This window comes from Pleurodeles waltl, chromosome 11 (assembly GCF_031143425.1).
Source record: "Pleurodeles waltl isolate 20211129_DDA chromosome 11, aPleWal1.hap1.20221129, whole genome shotgun sequence".
Taxonomy (NCBI): Eukaryota; Metazoa; Chordata; class Amphibia; order Caudata; family Salamandridae; genus Pleurodeles; species Pleurodeles waltl.
The window spans coordinates 94196201-94219470 of record NC_090450.1 but is presented as its reverse complement, the minus strand read 5'-3'; the positions used below and the strand labels follow the sequence as shown (position 1 = coordinate 94219470).

At 43.3% G+C, this 23270-nt stretch overlaps 1 protein-coding gene across 2 annotated transcripts in view; it reads right to left on the bottom strand.

Annotated features, from left to right (window-relative positions):
• Window positions 1–11697: 11697 nt before the first annotated feature.
• LRRC34 (leucine rich repeat containing 34) overlaps window positions 11698–23270 on the bottom strand; it is an 89189-nt gene continuing 77616 nt past the window's right edge. For both annotated transcript variants that reach the window (XM_069213195.1, XM_069213196.1), the window contains 2 exons: window positions 19383–19509; window positions 11698–12211 (listed from right to left, as the gene is read on the bottom strand). In XM_069213195.1, the coding sequence (XP_069069296.1) occupies window positions 12014–12211; window positions 19383–19509 (325 nt within the window). In that variant the 3' untranslated portion in view covers window positions 11698–12013. The remainder of the gene's footprint in view (window positions 12212–19382; window positions 19510–23270) is intronic.

Genomic DNA, 23270 nt, shown 5'->3' with positions numbered 1-23270 from the left:
GGGAGCTTTTGAGAGGGAGTCAGGTGTGATTTCGGCACGTTTATAGTGAACCCCAGTGAATGCAAGAGGTTCACTGTCATCTGAAGGCGACTGATGAGAGCCTGGGGCACAGGAGCCTACAACAGCCCGTCGTCGAAATCCCTAACCTGTGCAGATGAGCAGCTACCACCACCATCACCTTGGTGAACACCCGAGGGGCACTGGTAAGACCGAAGGAGAGCACAGTAAACTGAAAGTGCTCAAGGCCCACCTTGAACCGCAAGTAGCGCCTGTGGACATGGAGGGGGGGGGTGAAAATACACACCCTGCAAGTCCAACGCTACCATCCAGTCTCATTGGTCTAGGGCAGACAAGACCTGAGCAAGAGTGAGCATCTTGAATTCGTCCTTTTTGAGGAAGAGATTGACGACCCTTAAATGCAAGATAAGACAAGACCCTTGTTCTTTTTTTAAATCAGAAAGTAGCGGGAATAACAACCACTGTCTACTTCTGACATCTGGCCAAAAGACCCGTAACTTCCTCGCGGAGCAAGATTATATGATCCTCCATCAGCCGTTCTCTCAATGGTGGGATAGAGGGAGGGAAAGACTGGAAGGGGAGGGAGTAGCCCTTCTGTATGATCTGCAAGACCCATTTGTCCGATGTTCTGGACTATCAGTGAGGGAGATGAAATTGAATCCTCCCTCCAACTGGACGAACATGGTCTTGCAGAATCATACTAGGAGGGCTTGGGTGCTGTGGAAGAGGGGGGCTGGGTGGTGGCTGACCTCTGGCTAGACCCTCTGGGTCTGAAGGTACCACAACCTCATCCTCGCACTGGATGCTGTGATGATGGAGGACAGTGGCTGACCTGTGGGTGGCGTGGTACCATGCCCCTTCCAAAGCCCTGAAAGGGTCGAAAGGCAGACTGCTGGCGAACAGGCACCGAGAGGCCCAAGGATCTGGCCGTAGCACGAGAGTGCCATCGAAGGGCATGTCCATCAGGTTTGCTCGGACATCCCCCGAAAAGCAAGTTGTACGAAGCCAGGTGTGGCATCGAAGGGCCAAAGTCGATGAATTTGCCCTGCCCAGCGAGTCAGTTGTGTCCAAACCACACCATATGGTAAACTTGGCTGCATCTCTCCCATCCTTGACAGCTTGGGTGAGAGTGTCCCGTACGCCCTCCGGGATCTGGGGCAGCACCTGTGCCATTGTATCCCATAAAGTATGGAAAAAACAGCTGAGTAGGCATGAGGTGTTTACGGACCTTAATGCCAGGCTGGAGGACGAAAACCTCTTCTTCCCAAGCTGGTCCAGCCTCTTGGATTCCCTCACCAGGGGAAGCAGAAGGCAAGGCACCATGGGAAGTGGATATTTGGACCTCCAAGCTCTCTGGGGTGGGGTGTTGGGTGATGAATCTAGGGTCAGTAGAGTTGGTTGATGGCAGCGGCTGATTTTCCTATTTACAGGAGCACCTGTGCTGGGTTTGGACCAGGTCCCCAGCAGGAAATCAGTTAGGGCTTCGTTGTAGGGTAACATTGGCTCCGATGTAGCAATTCCCGGCTGAACCACCTCTGTCAGGATATTAGTCCTGACCGGCACCATAGGCAACTCTAGGTCCAAGACCTCAGCTGCTCTATGCACCACCATGGCGTATGATGCTCCCTCCTCTGTAGCCACAGAAGAAGGTGAGAGTATGACAGTATCTGGAGAAGTATGCAGTCCACTGGCTTCCCCTAGATTCTCATACCAGTCCTGCTCCAAATCTTAATATAAAGGGTCCTAAGACCCCTCCCATTCCTCACCTGTGCCTGGCTGTTCAAAATAAGCCTCAGGCACTGATCTGTGCTGTGTCTGCGCTGTCGAAGTTGGAATCAGCGTTGCATGACATCGTTCTGGCTCCAGGTCTTCCGGAATGAGGATGGGGCGACGGCAATGGGGGGAGCGTCGATGTCAGGACCGATGCCAGAGGAGGCCGACTGTGTGGAACTGGTGTCGGTCCGGATCTGATATCGGATCCCAAGGTCCCCAACGGCACTGAGGCAGAAGCCGCCACCGTCGAACCCGATGGGGCCCCTGTTGACCCTGTGGGTCCAAAGACCCGCCGCGGGGGAAGCTCCCTTAAATACAAGGCGTACGGCTTGTGAAAGTCTTTAAATTGAGCGGGGGTCGCTCTGGCTCCCATATAGGGGGAGAGAAGCAAAGTCGGCCCTGGCATTGGCTCATCGGAACCGTGCTCAGATCGTCGACGTTCCTGTGACGCCTTGTCGGCCGACGGGCATGGTGAAATCGAAGTCCGCTTGGACTTCTTCTTTTTGTGCCTCTTTCCCTGAGTGCCTGGAGGACCTCAAATGAGAAGAAGAGGACTTGGGGCTCCTGGAGCGGTCCCGCGACCTCCTCCTCTGGACCGTGACCTCTTAGGAGTTGCACCTACCGACATCAACTGTTGGGCTGCCATGAGCTTCAGAGACCACTCTCTCAAAGCTTTTGGGGCCATGGCCCTGCAGTCAGGGCACGACTTTGAGTCGTGGTCTCTGTTGAGGCACCAGAGACATATCTGGTGGGGGTCCATCACCGACACGGCGCGATGGCAGGCGCCACATGGCTTGAACCCAGTCTTCCTCGATGACATCTCGCACAGACGTAAAATCTTCGACAAAAGAGTTGAAAAAAGTCCTGTCAAAAAAGGCATATGGTAGCTGGATCACAGACCTGTGCTTAATCGGAACGGAAGGAAAAGAACTGACGCATGCCTGCTAAGGTGGTGCCTTTATAGGCGACCGTGATGTCACAGACTGCTCTAACGATGCTGACGCCGCCACGCGGAGCCGAAAGACATACATGATCCGAACACCACCATTCGACTGCACGCGCAGGGTATTGCTCAACAAGTAATTCCGGATTCGAAGCTGATGCCAGGGAATTCAAAGGTAAGGAATCTGCAGCTAGAAGTCTCTATTAGATCAAAAGGAACTGATGTCAGTGCGCCGGGGTGGGTACCTATATTTGACCGCGATGTCATTACGGTGACCAAAGCGCCAACGACGCACGCCGAGTCGGCTGACGTCACCTCACAGCGCGCGGGGGTACTGCTCGAAGAAAAGTCTCCAGATCCAGTCTGACGCCTGGGAAAAATTCTAAGCTAAGGAATCTGCAACTAGAAGTATCTATCAGATATTCTGATTCATCTTCATTAAAGCAGTTTTGCAAAACTATGGTAGGGGTGTAATGAAGTGAACTGTTTCTTGGTTGTTCAAGAAGTATGCCATGCCTGGGTGCTCCTTTTTAAAAAACATTATGAAACAAAATGTGGCCGTCCTTGCAAACGCTGTTCAACACGGGTACTCCAAAGAAAAATGGTTTATTGGCAAATCACTACAGCTGTGTTTCAGTCAAAGCCTTGATCACATGAAAACTGTCGCCCATTTTAAGATAGAGGCAAAATAAAATGGAACAAATGCTAATTTTGCCTGTGCAGCACCAGTGCACTTCCTCACATCCCCACAGGTGTAATAATTAGTATCCTAAGGGATTTTTTACCCTTTGACACTGTTAAAATAGTTTGAGATTATATTTTCTTATGTGCCTCTTTTTATTGACCTTACTAGCAATGTTTATTTATTTCCTGCATCCTTACTACAATTGCTTTACTGTAATCTGTTTATGTACTATGTTATGGCACTCTTTCTCATGATATGCGTTTGTTCTATGTTATTTTCCTTTTATCGTAAGGTGGCCAACAGTTTTCATGTGCCTATGGAAAACTTGTTGTCCTTTTCCTATGTTTATACACTATGCAAGGTGATTTGACAAAGTGAAATGGTCATGTGATTAAGGCCTTTGAGTACCCCATGTTGACCGGCGTTCCGTCTGCCACATTAGATTTCGGCGAAGTTTGCCCCGTTCTGGTGGCGGATCCTCTGTGTTGGATGTGTGTGTGTGTGTGTGTGTGTATATATATATATATATATATGCGCCCATCTGTTTTAATGGTGATCCATACCCTGTAACACAGTATCAGAGGCTCAGTTTCTTTTTATCAGTTTCATGCCCTTATTCCAGCATTTAATGTGTAGGAAGGTAAAAATATATAAAGCGAAGAAAAATAAAATTCTGCCTCATAGGCTTTCATCGTGGAGTGAGAAAAATGATTGCCTCTCTAAGGGTCCATGAGTTTCCTCTACTGATAGTGTACCCTACTGGCAGGTACCTCAGACAGCCAGTTATTTTTTCAGACTCAAGTGAGCCGTACCTTCAGAGTACATGAGAGGTTTCACGCCTTTATTTTAATTTAAAAATAAAATCTACAAACCTTTAGCTTCTACAGCTTCACACAAACGTCTCTAAACCTTTTTTGTCGAGTAACATCATTTTTTGCTAATTCGTGACAGGTTTTCTCCACAAAATATGCTTTTTTTTTGGAAAAAGGAACACCATGTGACTACCCACCTCAAGGAATAATCGCGAGTCTGGTCAGAGGAACCCTCAAAGTCACTATATAAACCTGAGCTCAGTCATCTGGTAGCAATATCACAGAGCAGACAGGCTTAACTTAGAGGCAATGTGTAAAGTATTTATGCAGAACAAAACAGTAATAAAATTAAAATGCCAAAAAATGTAAAGTCCCAAACTGATTTAGTGACATAGAGTAAAATGTAATAAACAAAATTACACCAAAATGACAAACATCCAATAAGAAGAATCAGAGATATGATTTTTTAAAGTTTTCAGTAGAAATAGTGCCAAGCAGCATAAAGAGCCAATAATAGTAAATGCTCCTGGTAGATCTGGCCCTATGCACAATATGAGGCAGTGCAGGCCAGAGACACCGTCCAGGTTCACCCTGATCAAAGAATTTACATTCTGACTTAGAGCTTGATTTAGAGTTTGGAAGAAGGGTTACTCCGTCACAACAGTGATGCATATCCCGCCGCCCAAATATGAATCCCAGGGGATATAATGGAATTTATATTTCAGCGGACAGGATATCTGTCACCATTGTGACGGAGTACCTTCTGCCAAACTCTAAATCAGACCCTTAGGCCCGTATTTATACTTTTTTAGCGCGGCATTTGTGCCGATTTTGAAGCAAAAGCGGCAGAAAGTTACAAAGTACCATTGTATTTTGTAACTCTGCGCCACTTTTGCGTCAAAAAGCGGCACAAATGCGGCACTAAGAAAGTATAAATATGGGCCTTAGTCTTCTAAGTCCAATCAATCACAAGAGTACACTTCTAAAGCCCCTCAGGACTTCAGGGGAGATACTTTGAGACTCATAGGGTGTCAAGTAAAGGCCAAAAATAGGGTCCAATCCAGGTCCAGTAGGGTACTTTCAGGAAAAGGCTCTTGCAGCTTGTTGTCTCCCTGTAGCCATATAGGCAGTCAGCCAACTGAGCCATGGAGTTCCCGGGTAGAAGAGAGAGCATGTCCAGTCCTTCAGTGCTCTTTTCAGGTCGCACAAAGCCAGCCCAGTCTGCTTCTAATTTTCTGCAGGTCCAGAAAGTGTTCTGAAGATGGTGCCAGGGGATTTCACACGTATGCCTGCCACTTGTTAGTGGGTGGGGTGACTCCTGGCCCCTAAAAGTTCCCAGGTCTAACCCTACCCACCAGTGCAACAGTTCCTCTCTGCCTTACTACAAACAGGCCTAAAATACAACGTGGAAGAGCATTTTCAAGATGATGCAAGTCTTCAACCATACTAAATGTGGGCTCTGAGGCCTGGGGTGTGTGTGGGGAGTGTACTATGGTAATCCTAGTGTCTTCCCACATCTAAAACTAAACTCTAACTGGAAGCAGGCACTATATTGCCAACAAACCCAGAGACAGAAGTCTGGTAGGACAAAAGCAAGGTCTTTGAAGAACTAGACAGTGGACCCACAATTTCATCTTTGTATCCTGTTCTCTCCCTTTCAAAGGCACCCCAAGTGTTACATGTAGCTCAACAGACCTGTCAAGCAGGATCTTACACTGTACTGTCAAAAGGAAGTCTACAGCGCCCATCTTGCATATACTGTTGAGCTCAGAGGAGTCATCACTTCCGATTCAGGTCAGCCTGTTGTTTGCTCCTATACAGCATTTCACACCACATTTACACCTCATTCACAGCTTCAACACAAATTGGTAGCTGCCAGAGGCTTATGCTAATTGGCCTTCAGACAGTTCAGGCAGGTAAAGGTTAACTTTATAAAAGCTACTTTTGTTTATTATTGATTAAAAATCCAGCTTCACCATTGAATTAGATTTTAATAACTATTTAAAATAGTAATTACATTATTTTTCTAGATGTTCCTTTTCAATAGTTATCAATATTAGTATTTTATTCTGTACTCTGATTTTGTACATAGGACAGCAAAGCCTGCTACAGTGAAAATAGCTTTTATGGCCTTGTCACAACACCGACATGGTAGCATTAATTTTCAACATGTCCCTCTTTTAAATATCATGCACCGTGCCATCTAGGCTACAAGGCCTACATAGTGGTGAATTACTATTATTTAAAACATTTTTACCTCTCAAAATGGTTATTATAACAGGTAACACTGCAGATTTACACTGTAACAGTAAGGCTACACAGGGTAGGCCTGGAACTATGACTCTACTGCCATTCTAGTGGATTGGACAATCTGTGCTGCAGTCCACACGTATATTTTAACTTCCAGGCCCTGGGTGCACTTTTTACACCATATCCTAGGGTCTAACAGGCAAGTTAAATATGCCAGTTAGGAATAAGGTAATTTAACCATGGCGAAAGTGGGAGCTCAGGCACTTTACTACTAGTTACTTAGGGTGACGTGCACAAAGTTTTAAATCCAGCAAAAATATAGAGTCCAGCAAAAGGCAAAAAATCTGAGGTGATGATGCAGAAAAGGCAGATTTCCTAAAGGCAACTTCTGTTTTTGGCCCATTGTACATCATACCATGAAAAATACTTAGGGCCTGATTCAGAATTCGGCAGAAGGGTCACTCCATCACAATGGTCATGGATATCCCGCCCATCATAATATACATCCCATAGGAAATAATGGTATTTATATTTTAGCGCATGGGATATCAGTCACCATTGTGGCAGAGTAACCTGTCCGCCTAAATTTAAATCAGGCCCCTGGTAAAGAAATGTCCCTGTTGCCATCACGTGGCAAACACTGCTCAAAATCTGATTTTTGGTCTATCAAGTTATTTATTTCCCTCCTGGAATATCTGCAAGCAACACCATGAGAAGATTTATGGTTGCATGTTTCAGGAAGAAAAGACGTTTTGAAAGTTGAATTTTTGGCAATTGTTTAAAAATAAAGAAATTCCTTTTTGAATGAGGATTTTCAAGGTAAGCATTATATTCTTCAGTAGGTGTTAATGTTATATGTTTTATGGATGGATTATTTATCTAAAATAAACATTTATACTAGTACACAATTATGGCCTAGTGGCATTTGTCAAAATAAGTAGCATTTTGTAATAGCAATCCAGCTGAATTGTAGGCGTGTAGGCAGGGAGCTGCACAGCCAGTCTGGTTTTCAGACCACTGCACTGTACCCGTGTGCTAAAAATTGATTTAAGCTGTAACCACCTGTGCCTACCTTTTAAAATTAGGACAGCTGCTGTAGAACTGGAGTAAGAGGTTCTGCCAAGTTACACATTAACATCTGAGCATATATGTGTAGACTGGGCTATAAATACTTTTGTCTGACTCAGCTTGGCATCTGGATACAGAAAACATGTGGCAAATGGGACCCAGAGTAAATAGGTGATGGCCTTATAATTCAACTGGGAAATATAAAAGAAATTTTACCTTTCCCTATTGACTGAAGTGTAAAATTTGTAGAGTTGAAACTGTTTTTACACTTTAGATAAGTATTCAGAAACTTTAAATTCGGTTTGCCATCAAGTTTGAATTTAGATGCGGTTTGATAAAATTTTCTGGGTCACAAACAGATATAAAGTTAGTTCACTCTATATACAAACATTATATGCAGTACTGTTGGAATTATACGATTGTACGGCCGCTGTGATTTTCGCATTATTATAGATTTGCTGCATTTGCCACATAATCCATCGTCTCCAGCATAATCAGCAGATTTTAACTAAAAAAATTGTTTCTAGCTCAAAAGGTTCAAAAGTTAATAAAAATGGAGCAACACATGTTGCCATGTAGAAAAAATGCCCTTTGCAAAGTTGAAATTATCACCTTTCTGCCACTTAAAACTATATTTGGATGTTAAACTGGTACTAGTGAGGTGCAACCAATGCACATACATTTCTAAGTTTAAAAATGCTGAAATAATGAAGTAATGTTATTGCAAAACATGCCCTATTTAGCTGCATATTTTACATTTTCTTGCAGCATAATTTACTGAACCCTGCCGCATAATTAGGCCTTTCCTGCCGCATAATTCCAGGGGTCCTTATTATATGTTGTTCATATATTTCTAAGCCGGCCTTAATGGAATGCATGCTTTGAGCTATCTTGCTGGACAAAGTTAATCACTCTGCTGACCAGCTGGCTGTTCACAGCACCTCCTGAACTATAGACCTATTTGGTAGATTTGCCTTCTCCAGCAAAGGAAGAGGCGAAGGTGAAATATCCATAAGAAAGTTACTGCATCTCCTCGTTAAGCATTAGCATGATGCTTCCACTGGAAACAACAACAAAAAAGGGAAATCAGCGTGTTCTTGGCCTCCAGTCACCACAGGGTGGTGTCTTTAAATCTTGGAGAAAAGAAAGTAGCCCTTTGGATCTCCACCTCTATTTTTAAACCCTGCACATGGAAGAACCTTTTAGGAGGAGTAATAGGACAACAGACCCACATTGTGGATGAAGGCTTGCCTGAAGTGGAGGAACTCTAGACGTGTGCTCCTTGGACTTGTGTTAGACTCTGTTTCTAGAGCAAGTGGCATTAGTTCCCCACCCCCTTCTCAATGTCAGTGGAGGGTGAAAGTGTTTGTGGATATTTCATCATATGGCAAACACAGACTCACTCCAGACGATGGTGTTTGCCCTGCGGCCATTGCTGTTTTTTTTTTTTTAACCTGGCGGTGTGTGCTTCCAACCTGCGGACTAGCATTTCCCTACCTCCAACTGCAATGCTATTTAATTAGGTACTGCAGTGCAGATGGCAAAATATCTGTTGGCAGCAACAACACGCCCCAAAATCCACTTATTAGGGGTCCTGAAGATAGGGGGACCCATGAAATTCTAAAGACTGGTTTTGGCTGCTGGTGCCTTAGAAGAGAGTACCTCAGGCTCCGGCTAAACTCAGAAGCACCCCGTAGGTGGAAGAAGGCCATGAGTGTTTGGGGAGTCTAGGCATAGAGGGGTCTACCTTCTAGAACACACGTTGCCGATGTTGGAAGACGCCATACTGGAAAACTTTCAAGAACCGGACTGGACGACCAGTTCTTACAACCTGATGCCTGCTGAGGAACGATAGCATCAACAACAAGATCAATCAAGATTTGCTGGCCAGAAGGACCCTCAACCCCCCTCCTGGTGGCTGAAGCATGCTACCAGGCGAAACGTACAGCAATAATTTGGCCTACCGTGACTACAATTATCTGCAAAACAAGCAGCAACTGCTGTGCAACACTTTAAAAATTATAGTGGCTGCCCTGAGGCTGTGGGCCCCCCAGTGCATAATCCAATCCTAAGTGGAGTAATTGAATTACCCTTTGGAAGGGCATGTGAATTGGTCCCTTGGGGGACCAGGAATACCATTGTGCTCTTCCATCCTACTGGTCGGCATTACAGATGGGGAAGCTGCCAAAGTAACTTTTTCTTCCAGAAACCCTGTAGGCCCATGACGAGCAGCCCTGCAAAGGAGGTGCATCCTAAGTGCAAAGAGTGCAGCAAGCTCTTACTGTCTCCCTGCAACCAGGACCACAACGGTCAGAGAAAAAACACAGATAATGGAGCTCTTGTTCTGTGACAACAGGTAGAGGAGCTGACTGGAGTGTGTGTGGTGCTTAGGAGGGCAAGAGTACATGGATATGACGTTATACATTAAGGTCCTAAGCGAGCGCCTCAAACCAGACAAAGAAAAAATGAAAAGGAAGAGTTACAGCCTGCAACTGCATCAAAAAATACTAATTGGCCGTAAGAAATGCCCCACTTGTGGGGCTAATAAAAATGTGCATGTTGTTTCCTGCAGCTACCTCGAATGGCAGGTATATCACAGAGTCACTGCCTTCCATAGAAGCGGAAGTGGACCCCCCAGAAGCATCTGGGTCAGTTTGCAGAACTGCCACTGTTAGTCTCCTGGGTTGGAACCGTGTGACAGTGGAAGAGGTTTCGTTGGATTTCAAGCTCTCCCAGACCTGACCTGTTTGTGTGCCCTGGGAATGTGTGGACCTGTTGAGTTTGAGACCTCAGTGGTTGCCGGGTAGCTTGGCACAACAGTAAAAATAAAGTTTTCATTGAAAAATGTAATGTTGACTATATAATAAATCTGAAAGGAGTGGGTTTTTATAAATGATGCTCCTAGTGGTGAAACACACTTTAAATTATCATGATGATGTTAATGTCTTGCAACGCTTATTAACAGTGAAATATCTATTTTCTTATGGTTGAACATATTGTGAACACAAAGCCAATAGCCTGTCTTTTTCTAATTACATATCATGTGATGGCTATGGGAATATCTGTGGGTATAGTGGTTTTAGGAGCTAGATCTGCTGGTGCACAAACGCTTACGGTACCCTATGGGGTCTAGTCTGTACTTTTTAACCTCATTAGAGGGGGTTCTCATTGGTATTTCACCTGCTGTTTTGTATGTATTTGCAATTTTGAGTAAAGTATTTAGTTGTATGCGTATTAAGGTGCTTCGCCTTTTTAAAGAAAACTTACCGATTTATATTGGGTGTTATTTGTTACATTACTTTCTCTGAGATTTTTGGAGACAGCACATCCCTAAGTATGTTCTTGACCTCACTGTCTCATTATTCTGAGAGTAAAGTGCTAAAAGAACTACTTTATTCCCAGTTTGAGAGTCTGCAGAAGAGGGGCACCAAGACACCAGAAGCTAAATAAACTAATCGCACCCAGTGATTTAGGATTGTCCTGAGACCCCCGACTGGATTTCTCACACCCATGATTGGAATCATAGAGCTCAGTGGTGTTTATGAGCTATCTTGAGTGACATAAATTTAGGATGTCCCTATACTTATACCTTTCACAGATAGCAAGTTTAAGATCAAATTGATGAAGGTGTTTGATTCTTTTTAAATAAATTGGCTTATTTGCTAGCTACCCTAAGCGAATGCCAGTGGTTAGACAAATTGCAAGCATTCCCCCCATCACTTTTTGAGAATTTGAACTTCTGTCACTCCTAGTTGGATGCGATATGGTTTTCTCTTAATGCTTAACCTTATTGGCAGCGCTCATGCTTCTGTCACTTCCAGGTAGACCGTTTGGTATACACCAGCTGACCCATTAGTAGCTTCGATTTTGTGAGACAGATGATCCCTAAGAAGGGAAGTAAACATTCATGCTTTTGAGATGTTCTTCAGACTTTACACACCTCTTCTTGCTAGAGCACAGAAACACTGCTGCACCATGTTTAGAGTAGATCTCTTAACCTCATGCATCAAACCCAGTATCTCCCTTTTATGTGAAACTACAAGCAACATCATTTTCAATCATGTATTCTGACATTACAGAAACTCGAAGCAAATTTGAGCGCTTTGCATCCTGTACAATATAGTATCCTATCATCATGAAGCTTTGAAGGCCTTTGTGAAAGTGTCTTTTATTTCCTTTGCCATTACTAGAAAACATATTTGCAGATTTCTATAGAATATAAAACACATCGTCAGTATAAACAGTTTTATGTTTAAAATATGTTTTCAGTTGCCTGTCCCTTGCAGTGGTCAATAACACATAAAATATTCCTTAATTTATAGTTTCTGCAGGTCATTAAAGGAAGGGAACTTGTAATTTCTGAAAATATGTCTTACATATTTCAGATCTATTAAGCCCATGGTCTGTTTCATAGGCTATACTGACAGAAAAGAATAATTTTGTAAATAACAAAAAATAGATATATCACTGAGAACCTGGTAATATGGCTAGGCTAGAATTGCATATAGGGTTGTCCACTTCTCCATAACTTGGCGTCCAGTAATAATGCTTCCGAAGTCCATGGAAGAGCTCAGCCAGGTACACACGCCCATCCACAATGTATGGCCGAACATCTGTGCGTTCAGCTGTCAAGCGGCCTGTTTTGAGCAAATCTGAAAATGCCTGCAAAGTAAAAGATGTATAAGACTTCGGTGCAATTATCTTTTTATACTTTATGTAAACCCTTTACATGTCTCTTTCCCCGTTCTTCACAACGAACATATTATAGTTAAATTCAAATGTTTCAGTAAAAAACACATCACATGTTGGTGCGTTCATATTTTTTTTAAAAATAATATTGCTCAAACATTTTCATAAAACATTTACAAAAAAATGCAACCCTGCATTATTTATTTCGCGCACTCTATCTATATAAATATATATATACACACACACACACACACACACACATACATACATATATATATATCAAGCTTTCCAACAACTGTTGACTCTTCAGGCAGGCTTCAAATGAACATTTCTGAGCCAGCTGCACTTACCTTCACATATTTCTACTTTCTCTTGGCTGTCAGAGCGGCTAAGTTTGCTATTTACTGCTTAGGCCATGCAGCTGATGGAAGCAAAGTGTGGGCCATTCACTTTCAGTGAGGAGTTCAAATGAATTTGTTTTAGTATTAAATTTGGATTCTTTGCACTTCTCCGATATTAAAATGTAGCACTCCAAGAAAATGGTACAGGGACAACTGTGCTCCAGAGGGGTTGCTGGCTAGTATAGTTTGCAGTGACGGCTGCCACTGTATAGGAGGGCAGGCGGGACCTTTGAGGAGAGACACGTTCGTCTCCCCTCCGTCCTTTTCCCTGTTCCCGGCTGCACAGGCTCTCAACCAATCACAAAGCTGCTGACAGCACCGTCGTGACTGAGCGGCAAAGCAGTCCGGCCAAAAAGATATGTGCCCTTTGTGTGCACATAGCCCTCCTCGGGCCCCCTCCATCCAGCCCAGCCGCACCCTATAAGAAAAAATAAAATGATAATAACGTACTGTACGTTATTATCATTTTCCTTTTCCTTTTTGGTATAACCAGTGGGGCGACGCTCCTCCGCCTTAGTGGAGGAGACGCACTTGATAGATTGTGGATCTTCTAGGGTCTGGATGGGAATGCCACTTCACAGAGAGACACCGGTGTGGGTAGCGGTTGTGCTCTTGTGGTGCCCATTGTGATATGCTACCTTAGGCTAGTGGTTGCAGGAATCGAGAGAGATGCTTCCCCTGAACGATCCAGCAGATATAAGATTGGAAATTATAGCACTGTGGGAAGGGATGCTCCTACTATCCGTGCTGATTTAAAGCAGGCGCAGGTGGCTGCTACCAGATTATTGGCCGAAGATCATTGCGGCCTGCTCTTCATTTCATTTGACATCCAGGGCTGTGGCAGGGAGAAGGCAGCCAGTGCAGGACTGGACCAGACAGACTCAGGTGTATTAATTTGAGTAAAGGCTGTCTTCAGATCTCACAAGTCGGGATATGCTGAGTAATAACTCTTGAAAAGAGTACCTCATAGAGAACTTCCAGTCGTGTAACAGTGTTTAAAATTCAACCGGATGGTGGTGTCTAAAGAAAAGAGAGGGATGGACAAGAAAGAGAAAATAAGATTTTTTTTTACTGAAACTCGCAGGGAGGACATGGAGCTAATAACTTACTAGAAGCCCAAACCCAGCGGGTTTCTACCTTTCTTCAGTGACCCACTCATCCTAACTGCCCTTGAAGACTTGCAGAATAATACCAGGAACATTGAAAGGATCCTTGCCTTGTTTGATAAGACCAAGTGAATTTGGATAGACACCCAAAGAACAGCTTTAGTGAGTGAGACAGAGAATAACAAGCCTGGAATCCTCTGTGTCAATCGTAAAGGAAGGAGTCCTCAGTGTCAAACGAAAAGGGGTCATACCAAGAGTTTCAGAACTGCCATTTTGGCAATGATTTGCACTCAGTCCCAGAATGAGTACTTGCTGGATTCACTGAATGTCACGAATATTCATACCCTAGTCATTTCGTGGTGTTCTTCTGGAGAGGGGTCCAAATAGGCTGCTACGCTGAGTCTCCTAAATGTACAGCAACTCCCTCCTGATTCCCAGGCCCGGGTGACTGTGAGAAAAGACTATTAATTACCAACTAAAAACATGCATGATGAAGAAGAACCAAAGGTCACTATCATAGCAAAACTGGGTAATCAGCCAGGAGGGAACTCATGCTTTGTGAAGCAAACAAACACGGTGGTATTTTGTTTGACTATGAAAAGATCATGATCTTTCCAGATTATTGTCCTCCTATTATGAGAAGGTGAACGCTGTGGCAGCAAATGAAGAAGAGATTGCTCTGCCTGGGAACTAAGGCAATTGAAGACGTCTTGTTCGAGTGGAGGGAAGAAGGTGTACTGAGACTAACCAGAACCAAGGTATGCAAAAGGCTCTGCGGTTGAAAAGGTGTACTGCTAAGTATGATAGACTAGTACTATATACATAATCTACGTACAATTGTGAAGCTCCTTACTAGGTTGGAGTGTGTGTGGGCATGCTAGATGTGGGGCCTTAGTGAAGAGAATTATTGTAAAGTTATGAATGTCACTTGTGGATGCCTTTGTCTTCCACCTTGCCCATCAGCAAGCCTTCTTTTGTTCTGTTTTGGGACAGGATTGGTGTTTCGTTACAAATGATGCTGCTTTTATTAAATGGCAAATTCAATTATAATAAAGGAAAGTTTTACTGAAGAGCCTGTGAATACTGTCCTTTCTTAGAGAATCAAAAAATTTACCTGTCCCATCATCACACTGTTCCCCTTATTCAACCCAGGTGTTAAAATGTATTTTACCAGTATCCCTTTGATTCCCAGGCACTATCCACAGCATCAATTTTGAACACTAAACCCTTATACTGAATAGCTGTACAAGGCGTATAGTGGATCATTACATGGAAGGGTGGCTTCAGTATATCGGTCATCGTAGTCCATTATAGAAAGTTTATATGGCGCAGCATATGTATTGGCTGTGCACAGGAGAGGCCCTTTGACCTTAGAAGCTGTCTTAATGTGGCTGAAAGCTATTATACCCCTTCTGCTGCAGTGGATGGTCTACTATGCAAAGGGAGCTCAGTGTTGATAGTTCTGTGTTTGTTATCTTTACTGAAGCCCCTGTAGAAACCATATGTTGTCTTGCTGTGAAACAATACACATGCAGGCCTATATCCCGTTTGTGAGATTAGAAAACTGGTACCTGTTTGGAAATATCTATACATCAACTGCGACGGAAAACTACCTGTGCCAAACTGAAGAACTGCCTACCTCGTTTAGAGTCAGTTGCCTCATTAACAGACAGACTGAACTTCAGTATGTCCACGGCAGAGACTAATCCGTCTCTGCCGCCGACCTAAACTACCAGTGGCCCGACAGAGTAATTTGTCTGCAGGCCTTAATTACAGTGGGTGGACAATCAGCAAATTTGCATTGTCCATCACCACCAGATAAAATCTGGTGGGAAGAGGCATTAAAATGGCCCCCACCCCATGGAGAAAAAAAACTCCTATGGCCAGAGTTGGTTTATTGTTTTTTTTTTATTTTCAAAAAGAAAACCCTGCTTTAGGATTTTCTTGTGTAAATAAAAAAAACATTGAAAGTTTGCCACACATCTCCATCATGCTGGCGGAGTCATTCATCAAACTTTCAAGGCATTTACACGAAAAGCTGTATTAGAAATTCCTGCAAATGCAAAAAATGTCTCCTGGGCCAGCGGACATCTGAAAATTTGACGAGCGGGTACTCCCTCAGGGCTACAGAGTACTTTACTCATCACCCTGATGAAGGTATATACCCATAGGTAAAGATTTGACACATCTCTCAAATGGAATACTTAGGTTTCCTCAGTGTCAGAAGATGCCAGAAGGACAGTGATCACAGCACCCATAATCTTGGGACTAGATTATTGTAATACTTTACATGTAGGCATGTCCAAACCGCAAATTTCAAGACTCCAAAATGTTCAAAATCAAGCAGCATGGACTATGATGCAGTCTACAAGATTTTGTAATGCCTCTACCCTGCTTTGTGGGCTCCACTGGCTTCCTGTTAGTAAAAGGATTGCTTTCAAAGTATTGTACATCATTTGTAACGGATCAGCCCTGCTATTTTTGAAAAGGTGTGTTAGAAATGGGTCTCTTGTTGGGACTCTCACTCTAGTCAGGGTAAGGGAGCTACACAGCTAAGATAACCCCTGCTCATCCCCTTGGTAGCTTGGCACGAGCAATCAGGCTTATCTCAGAGGCAATGTGTAAAGTACCTGTATACACACACAGTAACACAGTGAAAACACCACAAAAGTACTCCATACAAAAGCATGGATACAAATTTTTAAAGATTAAGCTTCAGTACAGCACTTAGAAACACAATAGCTCTGAGGGCTATCATGGCATCATTGACAGAGTCGTTCCCAACAGTCCAACACCACTTGTAAGGGTGTACGGACCGGTCATGGAGTCGCACGGACCCCAGGGGCAGAACCTTGGAAAACAATGTGGAAAAAGATGATGCATGGAGTCGGGGAGGTGAGGCGTCGCGGGAGCTGGTGCGGCATTGGTTCTTTACTGCTACCGCGGAGGTGAGGCATTAGTTCCTTACTGCTAGACAGGGGAGATGAGGTGTTGGTTCCTTATGGTTGCGGGGGAGGTGATGCGGCATCAGTTCCTTACGACAAAGTGGGGTTGATGAATCCAGCAGGACAAGTTGCAAAGCGTTGAATTTGTGGTTTCACGATCACACCATGGGGACACAGGTGCTGTGGTGGAGTCAGAGTATGGTGTCACGGATATCGGCGACACAGCACTCGGGACTCACTCAGCTGCGGGAGTTTGGAGGCATTGCAGAGGTGTCAGGGCTATGTTGCAGATCATGGTCATTGCTCTCATTGGGGACTACAGTTCCAGTGCAGGCAGCTATGGAGTCGATGTGCTTGGTTTCTGTTGCACCAGAGCTCACTTCAGAGGACCCAGGAACTGGATTTGGCACCACCTGGCAAGTTAGGACTCTCAGCCAGAGAGCCCAGGAACTGGCAGGTGAAGTCTTAGATGTCCCTGAGACTTCTTAACAGGAGGCAATCTCAGTTCAAGCCCTTGAGGAACCTTTGGAAGTACTCTCAGGACAGAAGAGCAGTAAACAGCAGGCCAGCACAGCAAAGCAACAGGCAGAGTGGGGGTCTCTCCTACAGCATCCAGCTCTTCTTCCTGGCAGAATTTCCTCAGTCCAGAAGGATTCTAACTTTGTGGTGTCAGAGGTCCAGTACTTATACCCATTTCTGTCTTTGAAGAAGGCAAACTTCAAAGAGAAGTCTTTGTAGTGCACAAGACCCTGCATTTCCCAGCCCCGACCACAGACACGCCAGGGGTTGGTGACTGCTTTGTGTGAGGACAGACAGTCCTATTCAGGTGCAAGTGTCAGCTCCTCTCACTAATCTATCTCAGGAAGAACCATCATGAAATGCAGGGCACACCTGAGCTCCCTTTGTGTGACTGTGAAGAGTGAATTCACAAACATCCCAACTGTAATCTTGACCCACCAGTAGAATTTGATGAACAGGCCCTGGGCACACATAGTGCACCTTAATAGGGACTTAGTAGTAAATCAAATATGCCAATGATGGATAAACCAATCACCAATACAATTTAGACAGAGAACACTTGCACTTTAACACTGGTTAGCATTGGTAATGTGCCCAGAGTCCTAAAGCCAGCAAAAACGAAATGCAGCACATAGTCAAAATCAGGAGATCAGGGACGAACAGTTAGGGGATAGCCCTGCAAAAAGGGCATTACATTTTATACTACCAAACAACTACTGTGCTCTTCTAAAATAAATACTTTACGTATTCCACATTTTAAAAGAACTAGACTAGGTTTTAGATTCTTTTCTGAGTTTGCTGCTAAGGAATTGAATCAGCTACCACCTCCTCTTAGATTAATTCCTTTACTCTCATTGTTTCTTAAAAGGCTAGCTGTACTTTTTTCACTTAGTGGCAGCGTGTGAGCTTTTCCTTTAGTGTTCGAGCTTCCTGCAATGAAACCTTCAGGTATAATCGCGCTCAATAAATCATTAACATATTTTATGCAAAGTGTTAACAAATTGTATAATTTGTTACATGAAAATGTAATAATATTTACTATAGCATATGGCATAAAGTCCCAGTTATAAAAAATGTGACCTTAGATGAGATGTAACATTTAACTGAACAAGTATAGTTGCAAGATTTATTTATGCTGACATAACAGCCAGGAATTATCCAGCATCTTATTTGTAAACCAGACTGCTAGCAAGGTCCAGCAATTGAAAAGAGCACTTTCTTGAAGTGTATTATCGAGGACATTGTGCCATAAACAGGCAAAACTAATTTACAGATTGGGATGGAAACAGGTAGAGGCAGATTTAAGAGCCAGTAGCGCCATTTTTTCACGCTAATGTGTCCCAATGAGGCCAAAATTGCTGCGCCAAATTTACAAAGTGGCGTTATGCATGCATAGCGCCACTTTGTAACCCTTTGAGCTACATTATACCTGCGCCAGGCATAATGGATGCAAAAGGGATGTTCCCCCATAAGGGGGGGCCGAATAAATGGTGCAAAGAAATCTAAGACATTTCTTCATGTCATTTTTTTCTGCACTTTTAATGCCTGCTCAGAGAAGGCGTTAAAAGGAGTTATGCCATTGTTTTCAATGGGCCTCAATGGCCTTTGCAGGATTATTGTCAACATTTTTTCCACTAATCTTGTAAAGCTCCAAACCAGCGTCAAATATTCTGACCCTTGTTCCCTAACTACCACCATGGTGCGCCGTATCTTAGGTATGGCGTTTGCATGGTGGCGTTAGGGGGCGGTAAGGGGTGCAAGAAAAGTGTAGCTTTACTGGGTGCGGAGCCACTTTTCTTAAAACAGGCCCATAGTCTCAGACTATATTCTATGAAGGTTGACACCTCAAAATATTAGGGGTAGCGAAATTAGATCAAGCATATATTGACCTACCCCCAGTGATGGGATAGGTTTGACCCACTGTGATGCCCCGCCCTTTGGTCCCTAAATAGCCTCCTGTTTGATGCGAAGGGTCATGGGGAGGGGCAAGGAGTGGACACTGCAGACAGGGCTCTTCCAACCAGGCTTACATTTCATTTCTGCCACTGCCTTCACGAACCCTGAAAGGGCAGTGCTAGAGGAACCAAAAGACAAGCCCCTAAATGACATCCATGGTCCTTACTGATTTTGTAAGATTAAGCATTAAAAATGCAATCCGAAAAGAAAAACTTACCACACAGCTGGGCTCATCGAGTATGTTGCCCCAAATGTAGACGTAGGAGACGGTACTATTTGTTTTAATTGCTTCAGAAAGAGGTACTAGTCCTTTACCAGTTATGTTGTTTCTCACAATGGCTAAGCTAATAAATAAAGAAAAGATCAATGTTACTATCAAAATTCCGAAAATCAAAGAAATCACTGGCACTTCTGGTTATTAAAAAGCTTTTATTTTACAATTCTCTTTTTACATCATTTCCTTGGAAGTTTGTGTGTTCAGTTTGGACAATAGTTGGAAAAAATGTGCAAACAACAGAAAAAACAAAAAATCACTAGCATACAAAATGATAATGAATTTACTTCGCTTAAACACGCTAATCAGTCAGTGGAGTCTAAGGACAACACGACCCAGAAAATCATTGGGACACGTGGCCTACAGTTACCTTAAAAGGAGTGCTGACATTCTGCACTCACATTTTCCCTAACCAACCAGCACAAGCATTTTAAGAACCCACTGGTTCAAAATGAATTTTTTGCACTGATCAGTAGGCGTAAATGCTGCATATGTATGTGTCATTCTTTGCAAATGTCTGCAAAGGTGTTCTTGACCAGGCTAACAGATGTGAAATTTAGTCTAGATTTACAAGCGTCATAATATACATTATATTATGATTCATGGTAGTCACATGGCTTTGTCAGCTGAAGAAATTCACATGAAATTCAAATTACAATAAACAAATGTACTGGGTTAAACAACGTTATTCTTCGTTTAATCCAGTGGTTCTTAACCTCTGGGCTGAGGAGCTCCGAGGGTCCACAAGGCCTGCTCAGGGGGTCCCTACTGTTTTACAAAATTAAACAACATTGCATTTAATAAACTGAAATTTATAACATATTTACAAAAAAGAAGCAAAATTGAACATTTGGAACCCTTTGTGAATTTGATTGTGAATTAAACAAAATATTGCAATCTTTTAGTATTTGCTTGGTACATAATTGTTTTTGCATTTTTGTGCTTTGGTTTGAGATTCAAATTACAGAAGTTTCTTTGGCCAGGGGCCCCCTCTTTCTTTGGCCAAGGGTCCCCACTTTCTAGTAATGTCCCATTATTCCTGAATTCCAGTAAAGATTCAGTGGAGCTCCACAGAAGTCAAAAGGTTAAGAACCGCTGGTCTAATTTATTTGTGTAATGGGATTTTGGGATGAAAAGTGGGCCTGTAGATGATGCTATATCGTCTTGTGCCTATTATCATGACTTCCATGTTCCCTTGGTCTCTCTATCCTTGTCAGTCATAGCTCGCATATGCGCCCTGCCCCAATTGCGTGCAGGATTGGACATGCTAGTGCTCTATGCTGTCATTTCCTTGCTTACTTCGTTCGGTCCATTTACGGTCTTTCCATCATGTATCTGTCTAGTAACCATGAGGGGTGAGCATTTCATGACTAGTTTGGGAATATCTGTTCTTCTGGGTGGACCTTTGACTGTTTTTGATTCTATTGCAATCAGGATCGTGTCCCAGGCTTTGTGTGTTGTCCTACCTCCTTTTTGCCTCTATATTTTGATTGGTATATTACATTCAGCATTGGTCCATTTGAGACATGATTTTAAACAGGGAGCCACTGAGGCATTCAAATGTCATAGCAATCGGTCTCACCTATAGACAGCTCTTGTACTATACCATTACTTGCAGTGGTTCCGCCCTTTGCTTACCACTGCTTGTATTTCTTGTCAATCTCATTTTCTTGCTTCCTGTTTGATGACTCTCCTTCCTCTTCTGTTTGTCTCTTCCTTGGAGCATAGCGTCGTTACTATCCTTTTTCATACAATAACTTGTATCGTTCCACTGCTTACATTCAGGGAACTACTCTTTAGGTCGAGGCTACCAGACAGCACAGTTGTCTGGTTGAACAAGACCTATTGTCATCTTACCAGACCTTACAGTGGGCTTAAAGCCCGGCCATTGATTACCATTGGTTGGCTTTACTGTCGCTTGCTTTTGCTTGCTACTGCTACTTTTGCTAACATGGCATATCCTAAGTATTAGTTCTTTGATGCTCCACAACAAAAGTGCTGCTAGGTGCCATAGCAAAGTAGCATGCATTTCCCCAAAGTACTGGTTCTGACCGCCTCAGTAGCTCCTGAATCTACTAAAGTGCATTTCAAACAGTTCTTCAAGAGTAGTTACAACATGGGCTGTGGTCAGAGAGGCTCGTTTTCAGAAGCGACCTGCACCTGAGGACTAAAAGATCTGAATATTGTCACCCCACTTTGAAGCCCGTCCTGCTTCAGTACCTCGTGCCTGAGTCACAAGTCTAAAACTAGTCGTGTAAGAACTGCTTTTTATGCCCCCTTTGAGAACTAAGGAGCTCGCTTGAAATGCACCAGAACTTTCTACTTATTTCTGGAACGACATAGTGGGTAAATGTGCATGTAACGGTGATGTGTGTTTGCCTAGATAACATTATGGCTTACTCCACATTTTATCCATTAAGGTTGACTTAGTTAATGTCTCATTGAATCATGAAATAACAGGACTTGGTATGCCAACACTAGGGCCACATATCTTAGCCCATCCACAGTTTCCATAATAATATTGCCCCCCCCTATAGTGGTTTTAAAAGTAGTGAGCAGTGATGCTCCCCCTGCTGGTTTTTATTTCAAGAAAGGAAACGCTATCTGTGGGTAAGAAACATCAATGCTTTGTGAGTGAGGTTCTTGCTTTTATCCAGATAGTGGTATCTAGCGAAGTTTTTTCACATCGGATAGAAAGGATGTGTCACTGCAGGTATGCATCACTCTTTCTGATGTCGCAGTCCTTGACATGTATTATTGAGGTTATGTTAACAAAGCACGTGTGATCCTGGGCTGACCGCACCTTACCCTTGTGAGTCAGATATTTTTTGGGGCATGGGGTTGGAGGGGGAAGGAGACCTTTCTAGCTGTGCTCTGCCTTAACACCTGTGAGGTCATTATTCTTTCTAGCTACACATCCACCACCTGCTATTATTGAGTTATGGTAAAAAAAAAATCTTGTTTTCTCTAGCGCCTAAAGCTACAGACTTGAAGGTGATAGGCGCCAGGCTTAACTGATGTTACCGATAAATCTACTCTAAATATAGCATTTTACAGTAGTATTTAGCTTATTTTAAACGGTTCACATTTGGGAAAATTTTAAAACTGTAGAAAACGTAGAAATATCACTTGATCATAGTTTTATGAAGTGGGAATACCGGGATTAGAACCTTGGTTATAGCATCCCGCATCTAGGAAGTAGCTCCTGTGTGGGGGGAGGGGCATAGTATCAGCATTCTGGAAACTAGACTATTTATCTGCAGAGACTTCTGTCAGTGCTTGGAAACGTTTAACAGGCTGTGAGGTGGGGTGGAGTCCCTGCCCCGCTGTATAATGACGGCTCTTGTTTTGCTGCACAAGAAATCACTTGGAATGTGACGGGAAGAGGCTTTAACACGTCGCAGCACGTTAATACTTTGAGACAGCACACTGCCCCGCTATTTTTCAGAAACTGAGGTTGTAGTGCAACTCTAAACATTAAAATCCATAAATGTTTATGCATATCGCTGAAAAAAACAAAGGTTACAGGGACGTTATAGTTAGGTTCTGAATTCACTCTGTACAAAAGCATAGAAATTCAGCCGACCTCCTTTCACAATATATGCTTTCTTGACAATGTTCTTAGATACATTGTGTCAGAAAAGATACCATTATTAAAAAATAAAAGAATACTCGTTGGGGAGGCGCCCACTCAGCATCTCTTGTGGTGGGGGTGAGAGATATTCTTGCTGTGCTTCTTTGCATGTTGTGACAATGTCTATATTTATTACCCAGTTCATCCAGCACTGCTTTGTGCCCCATGCTGATGGCACCTCTTTTGCGTTTTTCCCG